The sequence below is a fragment of the Cygnus olor genome, chromosome 2 (genome assembly GCF_009769625.2).
Source record: "Cygnus olor isolate bCygOlo1 chromosome 2, bCygOlo1.pri.v2, whole genome shotgun sequence".
Taxonomy (NCBI): Eukaryota; Metazoa; Chordata; class Aves; order Anseriformes; family Anatidae; genus Cygnus; species Cygnus olor.
Window position 1 is genome coordinate 97,698,235 of NC_049170.1, and position 27,574 is coordinate 97,725,808.

A 27,574-nucleotide genomic window follows, 5' to 3' on the forward strand; every position below is an offset into this window, starting at 1 on the left:
TGAAAATCATTTCAGAAAGATTGATATATTAGTAAAATTGTTTAACTTTGCAAATCAGTCTGCGTGAACAGGTTACTTAGCACAATTCATTGGAAATTCTTTTGTTTTGGGAATGCACAAGAAAGTCCTAAATACATTTTCAGTCACAAAATTGAAATCACTAAAGACAATGAGTCAGCTTGCATGACAAAAAGATATTTGCACACACTTTACCAGTGTATTTGTACATGCACAAATCTTCACTAGGGCGAAACTAAGGTCATGGCTTATATAAACTTACACTGTGCCTGTAGCATTGTTATTTTTTGTAGTGTGATAGCCTTGCCAAGGATCATGTCATGTTTAAAAGCAGTTAAGCCTGTTCACAACACTGCATGAAGAGACAAGTCTTAGCCGCTGAAACAGCAACTTAACCCTACCAAATTCAGTGCAAGTCAGACAATCTACAACCTGAGCCCGATACAAAGCTCTCAGAATTTATTTTCACACACCTCTAAGTCTCACCTGATTTTCACACAAATGTAGACAACTTTAGGTAGGTGGAGTTGAGAAACCCTTATGATGTAGCTGTATTTTCACATACAGAAATCACAGAGAGGATGAAGAAACTCTTCAGGTGAATTGACGTATGAGGGTTGCACTATACCCTCCTTCAACCACTGTCCTGACAAGCTTTAACTCAATACAAAGAGATAACAAAATCTTTAAAAAGGTTGTTTTAGAAAGCTTTATTGAATGCTTTTGAATTTGTTACAGCATCAGTGAATTACATTCAGGATTACCTTGCTTTACACTTTCCACCTAGTCTCATGTTACGCTTATAGGAACTCTTCATCACCATCCTACAGAACAAACACTTTGTAAGCATACATTAGTGTTGTTCAAACGTGCTTGTGACCAGCCTGAAGACAGAGCTGCTTAGCCACACAACCGTACCACAGTCAAAGGAAAACAGATCTCTTAACACTGTCATGCTGGCAAACCACACTGCTCTTCCAAAGGCTTTTGCTTTGTTACCTTGCCCCCCATGAAATGCACCCAAACAGATGCATTTCCATGCTATCGTGTTCTATTTTTCATCCCCAAATACTCACTGATTTTAGGCTTTCAGCAGCTTTGATGGTAATGAATTTGTTCGTTTATTGTGAGACTGAGACAAGTCACATTATATAGGTGATCAAAATTGTGTAGATAATGTCTTATTGTATAAATGTGAAAATCATTCTATATGGGATTCTTAACCCAACATTCTTATTTTTGAAGTTACTTGTATTAATTTCCTAGATACTTGGTATGTCTGCCTTGTGCAATTAACTTCCCTGTTGCCTTATTTGTTAAATCCACGGTGGCAAATGCAATATTTCTTCCTTGCTTCAAAATCTGAGCTGTAATCAGTACCTCTTCTCCAATCTTAGCAGCTGAAGTATATCTTCAATGAAGAACAAAATGAACAGGTAAGAGTCTGTACAAAGCACAAATCCAAGAATATTCCTGCATTTTAGATTATTGTGAAGGGAATCAGCAAAAATAAGTAATAGGCACATCTCCCTGTAACTGCCTGCTTGAAAATCCCTGCTGCTGCTAGTCCTCAAGTCCCTCCTAAGTACTGCAGTGGTAGTTCAGTACAACAGTTCCCTGAAAACAGAGGATAGAAAGAAGCCCGTCTCTTGGTTCTGACAAAAAGTCCTTTTTGGAACAGAAACAACAGGTTACCAAAGATCTCAGTTACAAGTTCACCTCCAAGTCCTATTCCAGCCACCGCTGGCTTCCTATGGCCTTTCCAAACCAGTCTGGCTGGTTTAGCGGCAGGATGTCTCTGGAACAAATGCTCCAGAAGGTCATTTCCGTATGGAACCTAATTGTAGGTTAACTGCTTCTCAGACCCTGGCCAGAGAAAAGTCATGGAAATTTGGGAGGCTTTCAAACCTTCCTGGTTTAACTCTGTTTCCGTTCATTACACAACTTTTTGTTTTCTTTACGCGAGTGGGTGGGTGTGCTCTGACAACTCTCTCCGGGGAGTAAGAAATTATTCCACCACAAAAAGCCTGAAAAGGATCAGGAGGGATGTGATCCAACCATGGTCTGAGGTAAGGGAACAATACTCAAACGTCAGAATTACACAGGAGAATGTGTAAGTGCTGGACATATACCTTCATCAACCAGATCATTTTTATGCATGACACCACGTCAGAAGTATGTCAGTCATGCCCACGGCTGATGTAGCACAAGCCCCGTTAGTTGGCAGGGGGCAGGGTTTCAGTCTCGTTTCTCAGAGGCTGCTAATCCCCTCGTGATTTCAATAAATAAGTAAATACCCTGTTTCTCCCTGGTCTTTCCATTACTGAAATAGCTTCCTCATGACAATTTTTTTTAAAAAGAGCCTTCCCCAAAAGGAAAAAAACCTCTAGTATAGCAATACCTGATATCCAACATCAACTGCTCATTGAAAGCAGCAGTCTGAAGCAATAGCTACAGCTTTGTTTAACCCAGATAACGTTTCCTAACTGTTATGCTACTCGATTATTTTGGATCACCTCCAGAGAGGGTATTTACTTGAGATTTTAGCTCTTATATAATTAGGTACGCATTTTTGATAGGGTAAATAATTAAAATCCGGGCCTCTCATGCTGCTGCAGGGCAAAAAACACATGAGCATTTCAAGTTTCCATCTCCAGCCATTTTCAGGTCATCACAGAGACAATGGAAAGCTCAAGTAGATGCTCCAGTCCCAGCCTACCAGTGGAGAAATCAAAAAGTGCTGGGGGGAAAGGAAGACATCAGGTAAAGATACACAGATCACTCCCCACACCCTTTTAACAATTTTTTTTAGGCAGTTTTGATGAGGAGCTACTTCTCCAAGATTTTTAATGCTTAGTGTTAGTTATTCCAAGTAGGATTACTTCAGTTCCAAGCAGTCACAGTCTCTTCACTGAAAGTAATGAAGCAAAGCTGACAAGCTGTAACAGCGTGATCAAAGAAGGTTTCAGGATTTTTTCTTAAAAGCGCTTTTTAAAAACTACATTACAGGAAGAACTATTCTCAGTCTTTAAAGGGTCTAGAGTAAAGAAATGTTCCTCTAGTGAGAAATTTACTCAATCTGTAATTTACCCTCCATATGAACAGAGCTAAAATGTTTCTTGTTTTAATCTTTTATGGACTAATACTATAAAAGGGTTTATAGAAAGCTGCTTGGCCTACATTTTGTTGTTTGAGAACACTTTATATCTTCACCAGCAAAGAAATAAGTTGAGCCTGTTGTATAAAACTAAAATTTACTGCCTAACATCTCTTTAACATTCAATGAATGAGTGGATAACATCTCTTAAACACACATAGGAAATAAAAGCTTAGGAAACTCCAACTCAAATTTTGCAGCCTGGCGATATTGTCAAATAAGCTCCCTTCGTCCCCTACGTAATTTCTCAAAGCAAGACTTCTGAAACCAAAGACAACACCTTTTTAAAGCCCGTACTATAACACAGAAGGGAAGTATAACAGAGTGAAAACCTTGTCGGGGGAAGAGAAGTTAGCATGTTCTGGCAAACATGGTGGATGATACCTACGTGATGTTCATGTCCACGCTGACCCCTGGCACTGCTCTTTCCGTGTGCAGCAACGCTGCTGTTGATACCACATCCACGAGCGTGGCTGTCAAGCCTCCGTGTAATGTGCCACCTCTGTTGGTATGTTCTTCCTCTACTTTCAATTCACATACAACTTTTCCCGGGGTTGCAGAAAGAAGTTTTATCTGTATAAACAAAAGAGGAATAAAGAGTTTACTGACAACAGTACCAACTCCAGATGCTGCCCTGAATCAAGTTGAAAGTAAATCCTGTTTCAATTTTGGACTTGTGAGACAAATGAGAGAAGGGCAACCAGGCGATCAGGCCCAGTCAGCATGGGTTTATGAAAGGTAGGTCCTGCTTGACGAACCTGATCTCCTTCTATGACCAAGTGACGCGCTTGGTGGATGAGGGGAAGGCTGTGGATGTGATCTACCTTGACTTCAGTAAGGCTTTTGACTCCGTTTCCCACAACATTCTCCTCAAGAAACTGGCTGCTTGCGGCTTGGACTGGCATACGCTTCGTTGGGTTAAAAACTGGCTGGATGGCCGGGCCCAAAGAGTTGTGGTGAATGGAGCCAAATCCAGTTGGAGGCCGGTTACTAGTGGAGTCCCCCAGGGCTCAGTGCTGGGGCCGGTCCTCTTTAATATCTTTATCGATGACCTGGACGAGGGGATCGAGTGCACCCTCAGTAAGTTTGCAGATGACACCAAGTTAGGTGCGTGTGTCGATCTGCCCGAGGGAAGGAAGGCCCTGCAGGAGGATCTGGATAGGCTGGACCGATGGGCTGAGGTCAACTGTATGAAGTTCAACAAGGCCAAGTGCCGGGTCCTGCACCTGGGGCGCAACAACCCCGAGCAGCGCTACAGGCTGGGAGATGAGTGGTTGGAAAGCTGCCTGGCCGAGAAGGACCTGGGAGTACTGGTTGATAGGCAGCTGAATATGAGCCAGCAGTGTGCTCAGGTGGCCAAGAAGGCCAACAGCATCCTGGCCTGTATAAGAAGCAGTGTGGCCAGCAGGTCTAGGGAGGTGATTGTCCCCCTGTACTCGGCTCTGGTGAGGCCGCACCTCGAGTACTGTGTTCAGTTTTGGGCCCCTCGCTACAAGAAGGACATGGACGTGCTCGAGAGAGTCCAGAGAAGGGCGACAAAGCTGGTGTGGGGTCTGGAGAACAAGTCTTATGAGGAGCGGCTGAGGGAGCTGGGGTTGTTTAGCCTGGAGAAGAGGAGGCTCAGGGGAGACCTCATCGCTCTCTATTATGGGTACCTTAAAGGAGGCTGTAGCGAGGTGGGGGTTGGTCTGTTCTCCCACGTGCCTGGTGACAGGACGAGGGGGAATGGGCGAAAGTTGTTCCAGGGGAGGTTTAGGTTGGATATTAGGAAGAACTTCTTTACTGAAAGGGTTGTTAGGCATTGGAATGGGCTGCCCAGGGAAGTGGTTGAGTCGCCATCCCTGGAGGTCTTTAAAAGATGTTTAGATGTTGAGCTTAGTGATATGGCTTAGTGGAGGGCTTGTTAGTGTTAGGGCAGAGGTTGGACTAGATGATCTTGGAGGTCTCTTCCAACCTAGATGATTCTGTGATCCTCAAATTGAAAGATGAAAAATGTACTAATTTAACTGTCGCATTAGATGTTTCCATAAATTTTGACCAGAAGATTGCTCCCTTGGAAAAATTTGCATTTCTAGTACAGATAAATATTTAAACCGACAATTTAACAAAACTTCAATACTTGCTACGCTCTCGGGAATTGCCTAGGAGACAGCATTCTGCTTTAATTTTCCTTTGCTTTAATCTGTGACTGAAAAGCCAGATTAGAGGGAACACTAAACTGCTTTGTACCATAGTTGTGAAGGCGTATTTAGCTGTCAAAATGGAAACAAGACTGACAGTAGTTCATTAATCTTTATACCAGAGCAACCTCAGTAAAAACCTGTACTTTGGAAGGAGCGCTCGAAAAGATAATCAGATTGGCCTCCCTGAACTGAAATTTGTATTCCTGGACAGAATTATACAATGCTGTGTCACACCATATTACAGCACCGTGACTTGTATATACACTTTTATTCTAGCCCAGAGGTGTTACATAGAAAATTACAGTACATCTGTGGTACCGTGCTTCCCCATGTAATCAGCAAAAACTGGATTTTTGAGACCAAGAAGTTACTACATTTCAGCATTTTCAATTATTTAATTCAAGTTGCTTCAGCTACTAGTACTATACTCAAAATATGAAGGCATATGCAGAACTGGGATAAGTACAATATATATATATTTATATCTTTACTCTTGCAGCTAATACTTTGAAGTACCTCTAGACTGCCACAAGTGAAATGTGGGCATATTTATTATAATTCCTACATTTTTTTTCTATTTTTTTTTCGCCAAATTCTGTGTAGATTTTTTTTAAAACTTAAATGTTTCCATACCGTATCAACCAGACTGACTTATTCTCTATAATCTTAAAATATATTAAGACTGAAATGTCTCCTATTTCACTACTGGTTATGTATAATGTGATAATAAAAGCTCAATTACAGCTAAAATCCCTTTCTGGTAGAACGAAGTTTTTGCAAAATTTTTAAATAAATGATACCAAGATAAATGGTAATGGAATACTCAGTCCAATTTCAAATGGAAAAAAATGGAATTAAGTAGATGGGACATCGCTGAGGCAGCACCCTAGTATGAAAACAACACCCTGACCAATGAAGATCCCAAGTGCTAGGTCAGCCATGCTGTGAAGCAGTAACTGGAGGCCTGTATTTCAGACAGAATTTGTGATAATGGTCTTTTGCTGATGCTTGACACTGGAAGCAGAAGGCTTCCACTACCTTTAGAGAGTGCTCTAATCCACCAGCAAGGCAAGGAAAGCATCTGGTCTCTGCCGTTGCTCTGATCTAGCACTCACTGCCTTCTCCCCTTGACAGAAATAGTTTGGTATTTGAACACTTACACAGTTAGAGCTGCTGTTTGTACTTCTCAAAGTCCCCTGTGCCTGTCCTCCCACACGTCTCAGTGAGCGGTACACTGCTCTGGCTTCCAGCTACAACTGCGATACACTACTTCTCTGGAGAACAGGCTTTAAAACCCACAGGCATAAAGCCCCATGTAGATACCTCATTGGAATTAAACCAGAAACTCAGTCTGATTCTAGAGCTGGAAAGTTTCAGCCTAAAATCTGTCTTCTTCAGAATAGGAAAAATCTCAAGTCATACTGTAGTTACGGCAAGAAAGGTTTTGTGTATCTCCCAGTGCAGCAGCAGATACTTTAAATCAGAACAAAACTTTTATTTTTATTAGGATTGCATTCCTACTATCGCATTTCTAGAAGCGGATTGCAGAAAAAGTTAAAATGTCAAAATTATCAAAGCAAGGTAAGAAGCCCACCTCCCAAGACACACTTCCTTCAAAAAGTTATCTTTTTGACCCAAAATACTGCATTCGTTCTCCACATAATGAGATTTTAAGGTGAAAGGTGAGCAAAGTTATCATGGTGAAGAGGTCACTCAGAACTGATTAGACTCTATAACTAGAGGACTCTTATCATGACTCTTATATATGACCGGTATGTCTTGGGAAAGCAAGACAAGAAAAGTTACCACAAAAATAGCTGCTTTCTTTAAATGTGTGGGATCACAGAGCTATTAGGCAAAACGTAAATTTTGAAGTGGCTGGTTTTCTTAGATATATTTACTGCCTCTCTGCACGTCACGGGTATGTAAATAAAGAGAAATCAAGGCACCAAAAGCAGGATCCTGGCACTGCAAAATTTAGTGAGGATCCTCATAGTGCCTCATAGGAAAACCCTATGCAACCCAAAGGCTGCAAGACCCAAGAAGGCACAGCAATGTCCCTTTAGCTCGGTTTTTGGATCATTAAATAGCGTTACATCGGAGCTACACCCCTCAAACACATTCCTCCACAGCAGGCCGTGCTGGAAACCCGCAGCACTTGTACTTTCAGTCTGACTCCAAGGTGAAGCTGTCAATACGGGCTCCTTTTCACTTCCAAGCAGGGATCAGCGACACGTTTTACTCCGCAATCTCACAGACCTGAAGGTTATCATGGCCGTGGGTTATTACGAAGGGAGAAACACCCTCCTCTCGCCCCCTCACAGCGCCGAGCCCCGCAGTACCTTGCGGAGCACTCTGTCGAAGCCCTGCGACTCCACCATGTACTTTATGGCTTCCCGCAAGCCCTCCGCCGCCAAACCCACGCCGCCCGTCATGCCGCTCGTCGCCGCTGCTCGTCCCCGGCCCGGAACGGCTCCCTCCGCTTCCGCCCGCCCCGTCCCGCCCCGTTGTGCCCGGCCGAGCCATGGAGGCGGCGGCGGAGGAAGGGGGGACCGCGATGGAGACAGAGGAGACGGAGCGGAGGAAGGCGCTGTGCGCCCAGTTCGCCGCCATCACGGGCTGCAGCGCGGCGGTGGCGTGCGGCGCCCTGGACGGCCACGACTGGCACCTGGAGGTACCGGGGGGACGGGACGGGATGGGATGGGACGGGACGGGGGGAGCCGCGGCCTCTTCCCTCAGCTCTGCCCCTGTGCTTCAGAGGGCGCTGAACGCCTACTTCGAGCCGCCGCTGGAGGACAAGGACGAGGGAGGCAGGGAGCCGCCGCCACGGATGGACCCGGGGGGCTGGTGAGTGCCCGACCCCCGGCTGCCCGACCCCGAGGTGCCCAGCTCGTCTTGTGGTGCCCGCGTTATATTTCCATAAATAAAATCGCCCCCTGCACGCACATTTTGCAGGGTGTCCCTGCAGAAGTCAGGGTCAAAGCCCCCGTGCCTCGCATAGACCGACTGCCCCGCAGCATACCCATAGGGCTTGCTGAGATGAGGCGTGAGGGAAGGTTTTTTTCTGGAGGTTTATTTATTTTGTATTTCCACGTTACGTAGAAGAGCCCCTGTGGGCTTTGTGGCTATGAGTAAGCTGTGTTTGGTAACAGCATGCATGTTTTTTCTTCGTAGAACTGTGTGTATGAAAAAAGCAAGCCTACCAAACGTTAATGCTGGTCCCTAGGCAGTCCACACCGAGTCAGAACATGTCTGTATCAAAGGGGCAGTGCCTTTTTATTTTCTTCCCTTTGGCTTTGCCCTGCAGCTTCTGCCTTCAGCTGGGGCATGCAGGATGTGACGGGAGGGAGGTGATGGAGGCCTCTGAGGCAAGGGAAGGTTCAGACCTGCTCGTGTTCTGCTACCCAGTGTTGGGCCTTCCCAGTGTGCTTTAAGCAAGCCCTTGCCCAACCATCTTGCCATTGGTATTGGCAGCTTAAAGGCTGACTTACAGAAGTGTTCTAGGGCGATGATTGCAAAACTTTCAGGTCTGGTCTTGGGAGAATCCTGGAGGTGGAGTTGTGGTACGCTATAAGGCAAAAGGGGGCTTGCGGCGGTGCCTGTCACCTACAGACAGGTGCCTGGCGTGTTGGCTTTCAGGAGGTGAGGCATGTAGGAGTGAAGAAGTGGTATTTTTTAATTGCTAGAGAGGAGCTGTAGCATCTGATCTGTCTGCACTGCCTCTAGCACGACCTCTGCACTGCTGCTCGTAAGCACTGATAACCCAGCTGATAAAGAACAGTTATGTATTCAATACTGGAATACTATCATTGGTGTCAGTACTAGGCAATTTCATTTTCTCTAGGATTCCTGTTTTTCATTTTTCTAACAGAAAATGCCTCCTCCCACCCCATACTTAATACACCAGTGGGTATTAAGTGGATAAGGAATTGCTTCACTTGCTTTTCCCACACCTCTTGGTGTCCATGCAGACTTTTGTAGTTCATCTCGTAGTTATTCAGGTTACCGTATGAATATGAAATGTGACCATGAAAATTTTGAAAGATAACTTATCTAAATAGCCCTTATCTCCCTCTCCTTTGTATGCTTTCCTTTTTGTGTTCCATTTATATCACATGTGTGGCAGTGGAGTCTTAGATTGTTTGTTCAGCACGAAATAAAAAAACAATGCTACTTTCTAGGGAATAGATACGTTTTGTTTCAAGGCCTTATTTCCATGTAAGTGTATAAATTCTGTGTTTAAAAACAAAACTCCAGTATCCCAACTTTGCCAAAATAGTCTTAGCTATACTATTGAACATGTTTTGTTTTAGATTCTCCTTTACTGAAGGAACTCACATCGGGCCACGCTTCGGAGGAGTTGGGTTCCCTTTAGTGACGTGGTCCCCAAACAGTGACTAGATTAGGCACTCATACTGTGACAGTGCTATTCAGTTTTTATCAAGTCAACAGGGTACATAGGGCCCCGTGTTTTTGAGGTGGGATTTGGGGGTGAATATTCCCAAAGAAAATGATTATCAGTTTGTCAGAGTGAGTTTGCACATGTATGCCCAAGGGGGGCTCAAAAATTTCAACTGGTTATGAAGATGGGCGCATAAAAGCAAGTCATGGCAGCAGTTCTTTGTTTTTAATGTAATGGAGAGTGTTTACAAAACTAATATATACAGACTGCCTCTGGTAGGGCAAAAGAGTTGAATTGCTCAAGTGCATTGGATTACATTGGTTGCCATCAGATTAACTTAAATCAGAATGGTAAATGTTATTTTATGTATATGAGGAGGAGGAGGAAGATACCCTTACTTCTCCTATATACTAAGGCTCTACGTGATTGAGGTCTGTATGTTTTAGTTACTGCGCTTCTTCTAAATTGCAATAAGAGTTCAATGTATGTTAACTTATTTGTTGGGAATGTTTTAGATAGCCACCTGTAAGTTGTAATGGATGTAAAACATTGTACTTTCAAAGATATGAGAGGTAGTTGCAGGAAGTTATCCATGTTGACAAACACATGACTATCTTTTTAGTATTGACCTCACAGCAGATGCTACTACTAGTAATGTCAGTGACGCTGGTGCAGACTCAAGGCAACAAGATGATGACAGCAGCTTCTCACTGATAACCTGGAACATTGATGGGCTGGATGACAGAAATCTACAAGAGCGAGCTAGAGGCGTCTGTTCTTACCTGGCATTGTAAGCATAGCTTCATCTTTGTAGTGTCATGTACTCAGTTTTAAAGCAGAAAGTGAGCTTCTCATTTTAGATGCTTAATTTGGGCACGAAGAGTTTTTGTATCTAAAAATGTCTTAAGTAATGCAGTACCCTTACAAATCCTAAATAGCTGAATAAAAGTTGATAATACTAGTTGGAAGAGGTCTGAACCTGCACAGCGTTTCAAGGGTTACAAGTAGTGTGAGAACTACTTTAAAAATCTTTTTGTAATGAACAATATTGTTTACATCAAGATGCATTCCTACATCAAGAGCATACTTCATACTTCCTGCCCATACACAAAAAGAGGATGAAACTGCAAGAAACTTGTTCGTTTCATTCCAGTAATAGGAGTAACTTAATTCTAGAGCAAACTGTTTGAAAGGTCAGTAAGGTTTTTTGTTTGTTTTGTTATTTGAAAAATGTCTCTCTTGCCATTACTGTTATTTGTCTATAAAAAATAGCAATGTGCAAATTGAGATAAAAGCAGTAGAATCTGTGATCACCTGTTATACTCGCACTGTTGGAAGCTTCACATTAATGTATTTATTAGCAATTTAATAATTACATAAAGTGGTGTATCTTCATACAGTAATTTATCAATGTTAATTAAACTGATTTAAACAAAATTTATTCTTCTAAAACCAGCAGAAAACCCTTAACTAAATCAAATTTCACTTGATTTTTATTAATCTGAGGTGACTTTATTTTTCTTCTGTAAATAAGGCCTTAGGTTTGTCCTTCACCTGCTTAGAGCAGCAGCGTAGCAAAAATTTAGAGGGATAGCTGTAAAGTTGCAACTAAATGGGCACTTTCAGGACTGCTACCCCACATGAACTGTTCCTGATGGAACAGCTCTAAGGAATAAAGGAGCTTGGCATTGATGAAATTGGATGAAATGAATGGCAGGTTAGCTGAGGAGTATTTGTTATAAGGGCGTGAGGTGGGGATTAGAATTTCCTGGAAATCTTAGATGTTGCAGAACATGTTCCAAAGCTGCTTTTCAGCTGTTTAAATTAAATTCCTTGCATATGTGGTATTTGAAACCTGTGCAAACGTTTGCAAGATCAAGATTTAAGTCATGCATTTTATTACCATTCCAGTACTGTACCCATAATTATTAGTTTCATGCCTTCAACATTGGTGGTATGTCTCTGTGCTACTAAATACGGTGGATAAGGTTTTTTCATCTTTTTTTTTTTTTTTTAAACAAGGTCTCAAAATATGTAGGAAGATGAGGAAAAAATGCGCCTGAAATCCCTGACCCTGTTCTGTTTGACATCAGAGTGTAACAATATTACCTTTCAGTAGTTAATTTAAAAATTTGTCTTGCTGATTTCAGATACAGTCCAGATGTCGTGTTTTTACAGGAGGTCATCTTACCGTATCTTTGTATTCTACAGAGTAGAGTAGCCAGTTACACTGTTATTCCAGGTAAGAAGTAAGCCTCAATTTCTGAAGACAGAAACTAGACAAAGTAAGCACCATTTGTAGCAGCTGAAAAGAGGAAGTTGAAGAAGGAAGGACTTAAAATACTTCCTGTGTTTTGGTACCAGCATGTAGTTTGATGCAAATTATTCCTATGAAAAGCTCGCTTGACTGGTTGTTTCCTTTGTATTTTTTCTGCATTTTGAAGGACTGATGGCAAGATTAGCGAAAGGAAGTGCTATAGATAAGTAGTTTGCTACACATTTGGATTAAAAAATCCGAAAAATTCACACCCACATTAAGAAACTTTTAATTAATGATTTTGTATATCTTACAAATTATTCTCCCAGATCATAGTAAAAAGATCTATTTGAGATCTTTAACTTCATGCTACGTCAGAAGATAACTGACCTTTTCTTTCCCTGTTCCTCTTTAGGTAATATAGATGGCTATTTCACTGTCATTCTGTTGAAGAAATCAAGAGTGAAATTACTAAATCAAGAGATAATACGTTTTCCAACAACGTCCATGATGAGGAACCTTTTGGTTGTGCATGTGAGTCAGTCATTACGTCTTGCGGCTGCATGTCTGTCTTCAAAGCAAAAAAAATCACAGGAAAGGCTGGACTGGCCTTACTCAAACATATGACCTGAGTTGCATTTAATGCTAACAAAATTAAATCATTAAGTTACTGCTCACGCTTCGTTTTCCAGTCTTTTAACTTCTGAAAATGAACTGGAAGCCTACTATCCTCCTATAAGTCATTTTTCTCCAATTTGAAATTAGTATTAACCAGCACTCTGTCATTCAGTAATTTACTTTGTGATTACTTTTTGTCTTTGAACTTCGTATCCTGGTGTGGAAAGTAACATTGCTCTTTTGTTTCATGCACAGGTGAGCATATCTGGTAATGAACTTTGCCTTATGACTTCTCATCTGGAGAGCACTAAAGATCATTCCAAGGAGCGTGTGAAGCAACTGCAAATAGTGTTAAACAAAATGCAGAAGGAGTCTGAGTCCACCACTGTTATATTTGGAGGGGATACAAACCTCAGAGACAGCGAGGTAATTAGAGATAAGCAACCTGGTTATTCTGAGGTGTTTTGGCAATATCTTCTCAGACTTTTCTGTTGTCTTTATGAGCAATGAATTGCACAGCAGAGATCTGCAGATTCTTCTTAGTCATGCTTTTTTGCTTAGTCATGTTTTAAGAGTAAGAAGCTGAGGCATTGCTATGCTTAGGCTTTTGTTACAGCTGTAGCACAAAATGCTTAATTCTCAATATGTGTTTCTGAGTAGGCACAGGGATAGTTAATGAAGTTTCAACTTTCAAAGCATATTCTGATTTTGAGATCCTGATCTTTATTTCTTTGACTCTCGGATTCTCAGGGAGTTAATGCTAATAAAATTGTTGAAAGAAGAGGGTGCTCTGGTGAAATAGATTTGGGGATTTGAAAATGCATCCTCCATCATGGAGATATTCAAGATGAGAAGCCGTTTTTGGCTGCTGATCTTAAAAGTGAAAACTGTACATTATTAGTAAAGGTGAGGGTTTCATCCTTCCCTAATAGAGAAATTCTATTGCAGCGAGCTGGAATGACCTTGTTTCGGAGAACATGATGTTGACCCCCATACCTCAAAATTTCAGAAACGAGCACCTGTTTCGTAACATATTTTGGATGTACAAAGTATGACAGAAATTGGTCGCGCTGTAGAGTCTACTGAGAAATACCACAATTTAGAAATGCCTCTAATATATTTGTTTTTCACAGCTGATGTTTTGCAGGAAAAAAAAAAAAGATATTTTGACAACACAGTTCTGTTTTCTCCCCTCAGGTTACTAAGCTAGGTGGCTTACCTAACAACGTCATGGATATGTGGGAGTTTTTGGGTAAACCTCAACACTGCCGCTATACCTGGGACACAAGCTCCAATACTAACCTGGGCATAGCGAGTAATTGCAAGTTGCGCTTTGATCGTGTTTACATTCGGCCTGCAGCAGAAGGAGGAAATATTATTCCACGAAGTATGGACTTGATTGGATTAGAAAAACTAGACTGTGGCACATTCCCTAGTGATCACTGGGGTCTTTTGTGTAACTTTGATGTGATATTATAAGAAAGAAAAAGGATTGTATTGTTCGGTTTTAAGGGACTTGTTCGTGTTTTAACAAAATTTTACTCTCTGAATTTAAGTAGGAAATATTTAAATTTTCAACCATAGCGAATTCTCTGCTTTTGAATTTTGCTGGAATGTCTTCATTTAATGCCAGGTTTCCTTTTTCCTTACTGTATTCATCTGTTCTTGAATCATGTTTTTAAACATTTGTTTTTAACAAAAACACAGTCCAGTCTTAAAACAGGAGGAAAAAGATAAATAAAATTCCTAAATCACTAGGTGATTTACAAGGCGCTTTTATTTTGTCATGTAACATAATCCCATAATAAATGCTGCTTCTTTTTGAAAATACTGTTATTATGACTGTTTTGTTTGTTTTGTAACTATTTCCATTACCCTTTACAACAGTGTCTTTTGTGGGGTGTTTTGTATTAGCTTTTTAAGTTTGTATTGTAAATGGGTTTGTACACCTTCAGGCAAGACAATAAGGGAGCTGTGGAAAGAATGGGTAGATTCTCACAAACTAAGGGTTTCTTAAGCAAGAATTAAACAAATATTGAACAGATTTAAGAACAGTGTGCCTTCTATATGATATGAAAAGGCTGTATGTAATAAGGTGCGTGGAATTTGTATACTTGGGATGTTATATACTTTGCTTTATGAGTTACCTTGATATGAGTTGCAGGTTAAAAGATACTATCTTTCCTGTGAGCTTCTAAAAACAGAATGCTCTTAGAAAAGCAGCTCAAGGTCTAACTGACTTTGCAGAAGATAAATAGGCTTTCTTTCTCAAAGAACATTATAACCAGTCTCGTGGAACCTATCATTTTATAGATGTGCAAAGTACCAAGTGGTATCATACCAAGCTGATTTAAAATGAGAAGTCTCACTCCTAAATTTCAAGCATGAAGTTCAGTGCACAGGCATGGAGAGGAAGCCCAGACAACCCCTGTCAATGGTACAAAGTGCACCAAATGCCTGTACTAACATACAGTGTTCTTAATTACAAACAATGTTTATAAACTATATATATATTTGTCTAAACATATATTGTTTTTTTTTCCTTGAGTCTTGGGGAATTTTCACAATGTAGGACAGTGGAAGGTGAATCTGCTCGTTCCTACCCTGAAATAGTCAGGATCTTTAACCAATTCCATCCCAAGAATGGAAAGGCCTGAGCTACATGTGTTTTTCCATTGATTCACGAGAGGTGACCTTACCAAACAAGCAGATAAACCTCAGGATGTTAATTCAGAGAAATCAGCTGCAGAAATCTCACTCTACATTCATTTATGTGTCAAACCCCACATTCCTCTTACTAAAGGTGAAAGAGGCCCTTGTCTTTTGGAAAGGGTGTCTGAATCCTCGTGTCTTGATCGGTCTCAGTGTATCCTTGTATTTTATAATAACTGAGTTTCGAAATCGAGGAGGAAGTAACTTTTTCTTTTTTTTTAAACCACTGTTGGGCCCGTGATCTCTTTGTTCTACTCCCAAATAAATAATTCTATTAAAAATGTGAAAAATAGATGCCAGGATTTACCTTCCTTGTTTAAAGTAGGCCTGGTCCAGTCATGCCTTTAGATATGTTGCATGTCCCTTTCTTCCTCACTAAAAGCAAAGAAATGTCATGAAGTTTGTTTTCACCATGTACATCTCTTCCCCATGCCTGGTAGTAACAGCCGAAGGATTCATGGGGAAGGTGATAGTAACTTTCCTAAAGTTCTTGGGGAAGGTAAAAGTGCAACAAACTCATGCTTTGACAAAATAAACACTGTTTTATGTCGCGTCCTGCATTATGGCTAGCTTATGTGGCTGCATCTTCCCAACAATATTGAAAGATAAGGAAAAAGTGGCTGATGGTTGGGATATGTTTTTACTTTGGGAAAGAAAGAAGGAAAAACTGGGGGCTCAGAGCAGCATGTGACGAAGCGCCATGCCTAAACTCCAGATTCATCTTTAGCGTTGAGTATCTGCCTCCTCTTTTGATCAGCAGTCTTTCTTAGCCTCTGAAATAGTGAGTGGGGACATAGTATTTTTATTAGGAACAAGCAGAGACAAAATGCTCTAAGGGCCAATTCATTTTTCTAATTACAAAGATGGGCAAGAAGACTTTATTCAGTATAATTAGTGGTTAATCATTCTTTCAGAATGAGGAAATTATGCTTACAGCCTTTAAAACTCTTCTTGAATTACAGTAAAAGTAATCAGACTTAAAAAATTAAGGTGACGTAAATGCTGCATGTTTCACTGACTATTGAATGTGAAGCACTACATATTTAATTAAATACACTTTGAACCACTTAGTAAGTACCCAAATTACTGACAATCAAGAGCAGTAAGAGCCCTTACATCAATTTGCCTCTTAATTTAATCAGTGATGTAAAAGGTAAAATATCTGCTGAATATGGCAACTAAAACTTGTAAGAAAACTGAACATAATTATTTAAAAGGGTAGAAACAGCAAAGCAAAAACAAGGAAAAGATTTCTTGGGGTACGACTTACAATTTAGTTTCTTTTCCTGTTTCAGTGACATAATACTGTGGCATCCATATAATCCAAAGGACTTGCACAAACATGCAAATGTGAGACAACGCAATAAGTATCTCCTATTGGTAATCAACAACACTGGATGTGGAGGAAATCAGGAAATCATGTGCTATTGGAAGCACTATTTTATTAGTACTTTGATGTAGATACTAAGATTATTTCTGAGGGTAGAGCCAGTCTTAAACATACCCACAATAAAAGGGCTTGAAATTAGTGAAAAACAAGAAATATACATAGAATTAAAGAAATGTTAAACTTCTAGGGAGGTAAATAATAAATGGATGGATTTCCCAGGGTTTGTGTTTACTAAGAGTACAATTAAGATTAATTAATGAAGATGCATAAGAAACACCTATTTATTTCTTGGAGACCAGGCATGGTGTGGAACATCAGCTCAAAGGTGATGCAAAGCCACCAGTGTAACGCTGCCATTTTGGTAACAGCAGAGAAAAGAGGAGGGTTAAATGGGTGTTGGAGAATATAGGGACCCCAAGTGATGATAACACAAGCACAATTGAGGGCAGGTCAGACAGAAGCTTTATCCCTACTTTTATCTTTATTTATATATCCATGGACATAAATTGTGAAGCTTTATCCCTACTTTTATCTTTATTTATATATCCATGGACATAAATTGACCTCCTAACACAAACTGTTACCGTAAAACTATAGCTTTGACTAAGGAAAGGATGAGAGTGCAGGGTGCTTCAGGCCAGGGCTTCCCTGCCAGCAGCACCAGGATGCTCAGAGGGGCCATTAGGTGGTGGTGGTGGGCAGCACAAGTCAGAGGCAGGCTCCAAAAAGCCTCCGGATATCCAGCAGTGAATTGACAATTTCAGAGGGCTTTGGTCAGACGAAATGAATGGACTTACTGTGGAAAGGCAGCTGGAAGTAACCAGATGGACATTTAACTGGTAGGCTACGTTTTGAAGCTTTGGTGGTCTTCAAATAGCATTGCAGCACACTCAAACTATTATTTCATCAGTTTTAAGCCTACTAATTCATCAGTTATGAAAGGCAAGAACTGGCTTAGCAAGAGAACACCATCTCAGCCTCAGCCATCTGCAGCAAAGCTGCTTTCTCGGCCTGTTCCTCCACTTCATAGCATTTCTGGAGCTTGCAGACTTAGTGAACACCAGGTGCTGCTGATGAGCTTCTCGCCTCTGACACCTTAGCATTTGCATGGCACTGACACATGGAACTCTGTCCTGTTTGTTCAGTGGAGAAGGAAATCCGTGAGTAAGAATGTCAAGGGCACTGGAGCAGCTACTGCTGTGCAGAGAAAGGGAACAGAGGGGCAGCTGCTGCTCTCATCCTTTCCCCCCTGCTTTCTCCATTAGAATAATTGTTAGGAATTCACATTGTTCTTTTCACTTCAAATATGCACACTTCAGCCTCTGTAAGTTGGCCTAAACATATGCAAATCACAGAAACTGAGGAATCAAAATTGCCATGACAATATAGTATGAAAAAGCATTAAAAATATAAACAGATGATTCCTTTAGGCACCTTCATATATATACAAAAGTAATCCAGTGTTATAGTTCAGAGATTTAATTCCTTGCTTTGCACAGCAAGCACTTGAGTTATGGGCTCCCTGTACCAAAAAGTAAAAATAAAAAATGAGTAGCTTCAGGAAATGTCATATTGTTAAAAAGTATGGGTAAGGTGGGAATCAGAAGGAAAGTATAAAGATGAGGTAAAAACTGCTGTATGCTGTAGAGATGACATTTTTACATCTTTAGAACACTTTTCTTTTATACACCATTCTGTAACACCTGCAAAATACCATTTTCCTGAGTCAAGTGTTGGCAATTCATTAGAGACGAAGCAGAACATGGCAACACATGGGTATTGCTAACCGGTGGAACAGAGGATTTGAGGACATTGACAGGCTGGCGGTGCAAATTAGCACAAAACCTTCACAATTAAAGTTTGAAATTCACAACTTCCCGTGTTTTATTTCACTTGAAGAGGAAATTGTGTGCTTGAAATTTTGCCAAGACCAACAAAGATAAACCACTTTTCTATGGAATATGGATGAAAAGAGAAAGGTGTATTTCCAACTGGAAATAGGCCAATTATTCTGGAGTGCAGTTGTAAAAACCAAAGAAATGCACGAACTGTTTCTGCATGTTCTGCCTGCAAACATACCATAGTCACTCAGCAGAAAATGTGAATGAGGCAACTAGGACAGAGCAAAATCAGAGACAGAAATGCCTAATATTTTATTGAAAAGCTGTGTACAGGTACTTTTAAGGTGGCTTCAGATGGAGATACTTGTTAGCATGTGGGGTTTCACCAGCTGAGCAGCACGGAGTCTCCAGCGCAAAGTTTTTATGAAAATTGGTAAATTTATGAAAAGTGGAAAGAGGATGTGTAGATCTAGGTGCTCATCACAGAGTTGTTTACCCGTTCTGGGGAGAACATGGACATTGAATGAAGTGCAAAGTCTCAGATTTCATTGCAAGGAAGGGGAGTTTATCAGATCTGAAAGGTCAGGCTAGCAAAGAAAGTAACTTTATATGGTAGGTTTTTGCTAATAAATTTTGTGTTACAGTTACTTGCAATCTAATGTGCCAGGCCAGAGGATGTATCAAATTATCTAACTCTCAATATACAACAGGATCAAGAGGAAGTACAAATCATCAGAGGATCCAATAATTCTGTTTCCATTGAACAGCTTTTTAGGGAGTATCTTTGGTTGAGACTTTTCAGATAAACTAGTTTGAAAACAAAGCTGTACTTTCTATAATGTGGATTTCTCAGTGTCCTTTTAGTCTGGTAGGAGCTTGGTAGTTTTTCTTCTATCTGCCTGAGGTCCACTGAGCTACTTACACTTTACTCCTCCAAAGCCCAGGTCTTAGCAGCTGAGTTTATAAAATACTGCAGTTTCCTCCGTTGACTGGCTGAAATAAAATAGTCTATGATGCATGAACAAGTTGAAATGAAATAGTAATATCCTTAGCAGTGAAAACTGGATTGGTAATATAATAATTGATCAGATTTATTGCCATCTCCTTGAGCTAGCCTGCTGAAACAACCTGCTATTTTATTTAATCTCATATCAGAGGAATTACTGGCTAGTAATCCATTGTTAAACATCACATAGAATGATGGATGAAAATGTCAGCTTTTCCAACTTCATCAATTCGTACCTCATTAGCACATATTATTTATGATTCTCATAACAGGACCTGCAAGGATCTTCGTGGGAAATGGAGACATCTGCTGTTGTTGAAATGAGATATACTGTAGCTTATGAGGTAATAACTGTATGTAATAATACTTCCCCACAGTATTGATTGTCCTTACCATTACAAATGAATTGAGTGCCTTGGCTTCCCTTACAGTTCTTCCTTCTATATATTTTGCTGTTAATAATTCAGTGAAAAATATTAAAAAGCTCATAAGAGACTAGTTACAAATTACTTTTAAGACAATAAGGGGGGAGAGGGGGAAGAGTCTTTGAATGTAAGGTAGTAAGAAACACTTTACAGCTCTGTTGCTGTTTGCTGAGGACTTTGGGCACTTTTTCCCCCTCAGTCCCCATACAGACAAATCGACATATTTGTCCAGCTATAGCAGAGTTACATTTTAAGGATACTTTCTATTGCATGCTGCCTCAAAGACAAATGAAAACAAACCTTGACTCGTGGCCTTAGCACAGCTGATGGTGCAGCAGCAATCATGGTCACAGTGTCAACTGCTGCCTCGGTTATACTGCAGTTGAAAGTCATTTTATGTTTTAGCTCATAGACATCAATAAAGGAAAATGAGTAATAATGGCTGCCTAGAGTAGAAAGAACTAGATCATATTTCAGATGAAAATGAAGATGAAATGTGGCTTTTATTTGCCTGTGGAATTTCCATTAACTGCATCCCTGATGGGAGGGAGGTGGATCAATAGTCAGCTGGCCATAGAAAACAGCAGCCAATGCAAAAGGAAAACTGCCATATTCTAGTCTTAATCAGGTAATGTTCATTACACCAGACCAATGATGCATGTGTGAGCTGGTCAGCTAGGGGCACTCCTAATTCCTGCTTCTATCTGAGGCCTTAGCACAGTACACTCACATTTTGTTGTTGTTGTTGTTTACAGCCATGAAAAACCTTAAGTGTTCATCTTCCTTAATCTTGTTATAGATAATCCATAACTGGGAACTTTCTCTCAAGACTACTTTATTCAGTCAGAAATTTTAAGAAACTGCCCTATAAAAACTTTCTTCCTGCTTAATAAGAATGTGCTGGTACCTTTTGTGGTTATTCTTCTTGAAGCTTGACTGAACGATTTATTGCGTATCATTCAGTAAGTCCTTGGAGAGTATTAGTGTCCTCTTACAAGCATTTCTGGGTTTCTTTGAATGAAGAGGACTACTAGCTGTGAAGGGAAAACATTTTCTATGAGCTTCAGTCTTTCACTGATTGTTTTTCTTGTATTGGGTAAGCCTAGCCAGCAGCCGCATCAATATCATCAATGCAAGTGGCCTGGGCTGGGCTCCGATCCTTTCTTCCTACTGCAAGGAGAGATACTACATCCATTTTACAGTATGTGCCCTGCCTAGCCTTTAATTTCCCCCCAAAATAGTGCAGAGTGTCTCACTCTTTCTCTCTTTTTTCGCTCTCTCTCACACACATATCAATCATGTCTTGTCTTGAAACATCCATATAGGTTGGCATCTTCCTATAATAATGTCTCTTGTCATAAATACAATGTCTTAATCGACAATATTTTTGTCCATGATCACTGTGATTTCAATACATTTTGAGATATACAATTTTTCTGTGTGGGATAGTACATTCATTTTTATCTGCCTGTGAATGGTTACTGGGAAATTGTACTTTGGTAGATTCAGTCTTTTTTGGAAAAAGAGGTATGAAAAATATTTTTAGTTTTTCTTCATTGTTATGATGGAATGCAGATTACACATATAAATGATTGGTGATAATTTACAAAACTACTTTATCTACCTATATTTATAAGTGTTGCAGCTCATGCAGTTTTCATCAAGGTTGCTCTCCCTATGTACCACAGAATTACTTACAAGTGCTTCTGCTTTCTTATTCATATTCTCATCCTTATTCTGTTACATTTTTTTTTTTTTTTGGTAGGGTTAGTTTAATCCACAATGGGAGTTTTTTTTTTTTTTTTTTTTTTTTTTTTTGTGTGTGTGTGTGTGTGTTTAATATATGCTTCAATCAGGTAAATGCACTTCCTATGATAAAATCCAATGGTTCATAATGACTTTTTGTAGCTACATATACATTGTAGAATATTTTCTAACAGAAAGTCATCATCAATCTTTAATTATCTTTGCCAAATTCATGTACTACTTCTACTTTCCCTCAAGTAGCCATTTTAGAGAGATCAGGATACTTGTCATTGAAGACGAAGGAAACTTCAGTGTTCAAATTCCATATCTCAACCCAGTGCTGTAAGCAAAGGTAGCTCCATTTTCGCTTTGGTATACCACAACACCCATCTTTAAAGGACTGTTTTAAATAAAATCTCTAAGAAAAGTCAAACAGTCCTGACTTTCACTAAACCAGATGGGTAGTCTTTGTCCAATGTCACCACTTCAAGACAGCACAGTACAACGAGAGCATAGACCCCCTCCTATTGACAACTTTTAGGAAACCTTTGAAATAATGTTATGGACATTATGTATGTTATGAAATAATTTTGCCACAAAGTCACGAGTGACACATCTGGAGAGGAAGTTATGGATACCTCTGAAGCACGCCCTATGAAACCACCTGTCACCTGTACAGAACTAACGTATATAGCTTCTGTCATGAAAATATTCTGAATATCAGGTGTGCAATAAGTGAAAACCTGGTAATGCATAACTTGGCAGAGGCCTTGCCATTGGCACAAGCCTAGAGAAGGACTCAACCGAGGACGTCTTCTTTATGACCCAGCATCTGCTGCAACAGGAGACCAGGTAAGTGCTGGGTTACTTTTCCTCAGTAGTAATGCAGAACAAATACTTTCTAGGTCATAATATTTGCTGCAAGAAAGTCTCATGAAAATGCTGTATGCGTCCAGTCCTGGCATGCAATGTAAGTTTTAAGTATTGCTTTTCTGCTCTTGTCTTTCAAAACCTGTTTGATGGTTCCCGGTTGCTAAGACACTGGTAATATAGTCTGGCCAAGTTTATAAGATGTTTATAAAAATGTTTGTAACTGTAGCAGTCTAAAAGCCTTGGCTGTTACTATAAGTACCACTCTTGGACTAAATCTGGTAACACTTTTCAAAATAAATATTTTAAGCAGGCCTTGTGGTGGAGTGTATCATTCTGATTAATTTATGCAACAACGTGACAGCCTTTTTAATTGATAATGATTAGTGAACTTTCCAAATCTGTAAAACATCAGAAGGTTTAAACTTCCATTAAATACCATTCTATTTTTACCGCACAACTCCCATTTAACAGAAAAGGCAATACATCAGCCTGCAGCTGCTGATGCTGCAAACACCAACTAAAGGGCTTCTATTCCACCTAAAGTGCAGTAGGAGTGTTTCACCACATCATTTTTTATCTGATCTGTTCCAAATAGGAAGAGAAAACTAAGAATATTTATCAGAGCATTATCTAGAGATCAACAATCTATCTCTTGTTTTAAAATCTGGACATAAACTTATCCTAATATCAATGATTTAAGCAAGCATTGGCAGTCTGATTGGAGGAGTCAGGACATAATTGACTTCATGAGTTTCCTGGTCTGTTCCTCCAAGTATTTTACTCTTAAATTATATAATTTCCCATCCTCTACTTCGAATTAAAAAATAAAAATTAACAACAACAACAAAAACCTATTCATTTTGTTCTTGCAGATTGTTCTGCAAATTTGAATGTTTTGACGATACCAACCTGAGTGAATCTGAAGATCAGAAAATACTTCATTCATACCAACAGCATGTACAAAATTGTGTGAACACAGCTACAAAGCATGAAACCAAAACTGTAACCTTTTTAATAGAGAATGAATTCCATAATAGTTTCATATTCAATCAGAAATTCATTTATTCTAGCTAAAACTTTTTTTTTTTTTTTAACAGATTTTTTTCCATACCAGTGGCAGAAGTTGCACAATATTCTACAATATTTCATGCTTTTCCTATACATTTCTCAGCTTGATAATCTGAAAAAGTTTTCTATACCTAGATAACAATGCCTCCAGCCAAACTGACAGATACTTATATATTCACATTTAAAACTCCATATTAAAGTCAAATAATTCTTGTTCCTGCAGAACTTTACTGTTCCTGCAGAAATAAGAGCACTGAGTAAGCAGTACAGTCACTGCACTGCGATGTTGTAGCAGACTGTGAGTGATGAGTGGATGCAGTGCTCACTCCTTATTGTCTACCTGAGCCCAGCTTTCAAGTCTTGAAGAGTTAATCTTTTGCAGCAACAGCTACTCTTGATAGGAACAGCTGACTCCTCAAGGAAGTTGCAAAACTTAAGAAGATACATATGCCAACATGTTTAAAATGTAACTCAAATTTCTGAGATTTCTTGTAAAGCAACAGAACTGAGGAGGCAGCCTTAAAATTGGCAGAAGGACATCCTGGAGACACGCTTTCACACGGTAAGTGGAAGCCTGTAAGGCCCTGTGCAGGGCAGCCCTTGTGACAAAAGCAGGATGAATAAGCTACCTATAATCAGAACTGTGGCACAGGAGGTTGCCTGCAGACAGACAAACAGAGAGGAGCATCCAAAGGAAGAAATCAGATAAAATTAAAATGCCATAGACACCTCCAACTAGAATTTGACCTAGTAAGTTATTAATAGGGAACCATCACTCCTCATACCTTTTTTTTTTTTTTTTTTTTTTTTTTTTGGGGGGGGGGGAAGACATTTCCCTTTTGTCAAGATTACTGCATTATAAAATATTTGTACTACACAATATAAATGACCCTACCTATTAATAAATCTCTGGGAAGATATGCAAAAATTGAATTACATTAAATAGAAAAGTTCCAACAGAAAATTAGGCATAATTAATGGGAATATATAAATAAAACAGGGACAGAGGAAAAAGGATGTCCTCTCCATTGATCACTTTGAGGATTAATTGTTGACTTGTTCTAAGGACATACCAACTATTACTGGTTTTATAAGGATGATTTCAGAGAATATGAAATCCATGTAACTATGAATATGTATTGTAATGTATTGCTAGGAAATAATTACACTGATCACATACATCTGTTTAAATAGTCAGTATAGTTTTGAAGGCTAAAAGATAGAGCTCAAAACATAATAGACAACAAAGGTTCTTAAACTCTTTCAGTAAGATAGACAGATAGATAGATAGACAATATTGTTTTGACAATATTCATATATTTGGTTCACAGTGTCCAGGACAAGCCACATTGAAAGTGAGAGATCCATTCAGAACAACAATACCATGGAGATGCAGGAAATTATTTTTCAGACCTCATTCACATAATTAACGAAATGAGTAGAGGTACAGAGTGAACAAGTGTTCTGGTCCTCTCCATTTGCCAACATAAGTAAGGTCTCCATGGGTATCACAGCACTGCCTTCTGGCTTTCACAGACTTTCAGAGGTTTTCACTATTAATCAGGAATGTAGATATGAAGCTATATTGCTGAATCTTTTAAACAACATATTATAGATAGAAAATAGAAACATGTTTTTGCTCACAAGACAAAGTCTCTAAACAAACAAAAACAAACAAAAAGAAGTAAAATAGACTCCCTTTTCTGGGCAGAAGAATTGAGCAGACCCATTAGTTGGAAATAGTCCAATGGAACAAAACACCCTACAACAATTCCCCAAAATCTTATCTACTCTTTGACACTGTTGTAACAAACACTTTTCAACACTTACTGTGCCAACCTTGTTCAGGTGTTCAAAGGATTTTTAATTACAGTTCTCATAGCTTGCAAAGCTGCCCAAATGAGCAAGCTTGCTCTTTTCATCTGGCAGCACAACTACTCTTCTACCCACCTCCATATTGTAGCATATGTTTAATTAAAGCTAGTTCAAATAATGGAGAGAGGAGATAAAAATCTCCTTCCCACAAATTAGTGAGGAAACCATGATTAAGTAGGTACCTCGCAAGATGAAGAAAACTATCCGTTTTGTTCCTCAGTTGCACTGTGAACTGGGTGTCTGTGGGTAGGTGTTGTGTCTGTGGTGAGATGTTGAGCAGTGTGAATAGTTGTGTGTATTAGCCTCATGAAATGTTTTGGAGAGAGGTGAGCCGTTGAAGGAAGATCAGCAAAAGGAAAACTACAGCAGATAAGGGCACAGAGAGAGGCAGAGAGGAGTTCTGGCTTGTTCTGCTGTTAGAGTAACAATTGCCCCAGATATTTGCCAGATAGTAATAATGTTTCTTCATAATGATGAAGAGGATAGTGATGACTAGTGTAATCACAAAACAGCCATATCCTGTAGTTTATTCTGAAGCTTACTTATTGAAGCAAGTGTGAGGATGGAAAACATCAGCAAAAAAATAGGACTTCTTCCAACAGAATTTCATGTGCAACTTGAACTTGCACAGAAGTTAACAATGATTAATCAAGAGCTGTCATACTGCTTTTGAAAGTAAAAATAAGAACCCAATGTTTCTGCACTGTAGTCTACATTCATTTTTGATTCATACAGGGATCCATATAATTACGCAAAGTAATGTTTTAGAGAAAAGGGTAGATATCAAAATAAATTAAAAGAGACATAGATAGTATGTGAAATAATTCTAAAGTATCTTTAATTACTATTCCCAGATGGTTTCTTTTACTGCCTCAGACTACAAATAGTATCTACCTAACAGCTGGGTTCAGAAGAGTTACTGCATATTTCTGAAAGCTAAAAAAGCTCAACAAGTGCTAAATACCAGTGCTAAACATAAATTACTTTGTGATAAAAAGCTATGCAAATGAATAGAAAATTTAGTGATGATCATAACTTCTTTTTCTACTGCTGAAAAGTGAGGAAGAGGTCTCTCAATGAGTTGCAGAACAAAATAGTAAGGACAGTAGTTCAGGATTTCTTACAAAGATTTAAACTGATTGCAAGGTACATCTAAGCTTCTTTATCTGGGTACTTATGGTTCTTTGATCATTCAGTTTAGCAGATAGAAAAGGGAGCAAAACAGAATTTGAGAGATGATGCTGATGCACAGTAGCAAATATTTAAAGCACAGTTCTAGAAAACAAAGTCTGGAGTCACCTCTACTGACCTTAGGGAGTATAATAAAGCAGACTTTCTGCAGAATCTCAAGATTTCTCTCTTCAACAGGCTGTGCTGTAATTTAAAAACAAACAAACAACAAACAACAACAACATACAAACAAACTCAAAAACAAAGGGTAGTGCATTAAAGCTTGAGAGGAAAGTTGTCACCTGCAGTTTGGATTCCTACAAGAGTTTAAGTAGACATTTGGTGAGCTGCAAGGTCTTTATATATTCTCATCGGATAAGATGAACTAAAAAACTGTTTGCTAATCAATAGTTGAAAATTTGTTGGAGTTTTTGCAGTTGCTTTTCAGGTTGCTCCTGGCAGTAGGGCGGTTACATGGAACTTCTTGGTGTCATGCACACCTCACAGTGCTCATCAAAGAAGAGTCTGCAAACCTGCTCATGTCTGTAGGGGAGATGACTCTTGAGTTAGTGACAACTTCACTTGCACCCACAACACTGAACTCATAACCTTCAAATGTAGTTCAGTGCCCCCATAATCTATTAATTCTTTCTCTTTTTAGTTTGTGAGAAGTTACTGAGCTGTTGTCCCATACAAGATGTCTGAAGTCCACCTAGGAAAAAAAAGCTTTATAGACACTACTTTAGTCTGCCTTACTCATTTAGGTTTCAACACACATCACATAAAACCATATAAAAGGATTTTTCCCCCTAATACAATCTCCCAGTTATTTC

At 39.5% G+C, this 27,574-nt stretch overlaps 2 protein-coding genes and 1 long non-coding RNA gene across 3 annotated transcripts; 1 reads left to right on the forward strand and 2 right to left on the reverse strand.

The window, feature by feature from the left end:
• Positions 1 to 713: 713 nt before the first annotated feature.
• ACOT13 (acyl-CoA thioesterase 13) lies at positions 714 to 7,845 on the reverse strand. Its single transcript, XM_040549466.1, has 3 exons — positions 7,701 to 7,845; positions 3,564 to 3,748; positions 714 to 1,429 (listed from the first exon to the last, which is right to left on the reverse strand). Exons 1-3 carry the CDS (start codon positions 7,791 to 7,793, stop codon positions 1,273 to 1,275), a joined length of 435 nt encoding a protein of 144 aa, XP_040405400.1. The 5' UTR covers positions 7,794 to 7,845; the 3' UTR covers positions 714 to 1,272.
• Positions 7,846 to 7,873: 28 nt separating this feature from the next.
• On the forward strand, positions 7,874 to 14,457 carry TDP2 (tyrosyl-DNA phosphodiesterase 2). Its single transcript, XM_040549464.1, has 7 exons — positions 7,874 to 8,032; positions 8,117 to 8,205; positions 10,383 to 10,550; positions 11,911 to 12,002; positions 12,433 to 12,551; positions 12,891 to 13,061; positions 13,833 to 14,457. Exons 1-7 carry the CDS (start codon positions 7,883 to 7,885, stop codon positions 14,112 to 14,114), a joined length of 1,071 nt encoding a protein of 356 aa, XP_040405398.1. The 5' UTR covers positions 7,874 to 7,882; the 3' UTR covers positions 14,115 to 14,457.
• Positions 14,458 to 24,805: 10,348 nt separating this feature from the next.
• LOC121066361 lies at positions 24,806 to 27,200 on the reverse strand. The gene is made up of 3 exons (XR_005817709.1): positions 27,044 to 27,200; positions 26,881 to 26,945; positions 24,806 to 25,249 (listed from the first exon to the last, which is right to left on the reverse strand). It is a non-coding gene; the product is annotated as an uncharacterized LOC121066361 (long non-coding RNA).
• Between the last annotated feature and the right edge of the window lie 374 nt (positions 27,201 to 27,574).

What these genes read in the sequence shown, in the direction of transcription:
- ACOT13 (XM_040549466.1), bottom strand. Translation starts at nt 7,793, where the DNA reads ATGACGGGCGGCGTGGGTTTGGCGGCGGAGGGCTTGCGGGAAGCCATA. An exon ending in TCGACAGAGTGCTCCGCAAG is followed by an intron (nt 3,749 to 7,700) that starts GTACTGCGGGGC and finishes TTGTTTATACAG; the next exon opens with ATAAAACTTCTTTCTGCAAC. An exon ending in AGCGTGGACATGAACATCAC is followed by an intron (nt 1,430 to 3,563) that starts GTAGGTATCATC and finishes TCTTCATTGAAG; the next exon opens with ATATACTTCAGCTGCTAAGA.
- TDP2 (XM_040549464.1), top strand. Translation starts at nt 7,883, where the DNA reads ATGGAGGCGGCGGCGGAGGAAGGGGGGACCGCGATGGAGACAGAGGAG. An exon ending in GGAACCTTTTGGTTGTGCAT is followed by an intron (nt 12,552 to 12,890) that starts GTGAGTCAGTCA and finishes TTTCATGCACAG; the next exon opens with GTGAGCATATCTGGTAATGA. An exon ending in CAAACCTCAGAGACAGCGAG is followed by an intron (nt 13,062 to 13,832) that starts GTAATTAGAGAT and finishes TTCTCCCCTCAG; the next exon opens with GTTACTAAGCTAGGTGGCTT.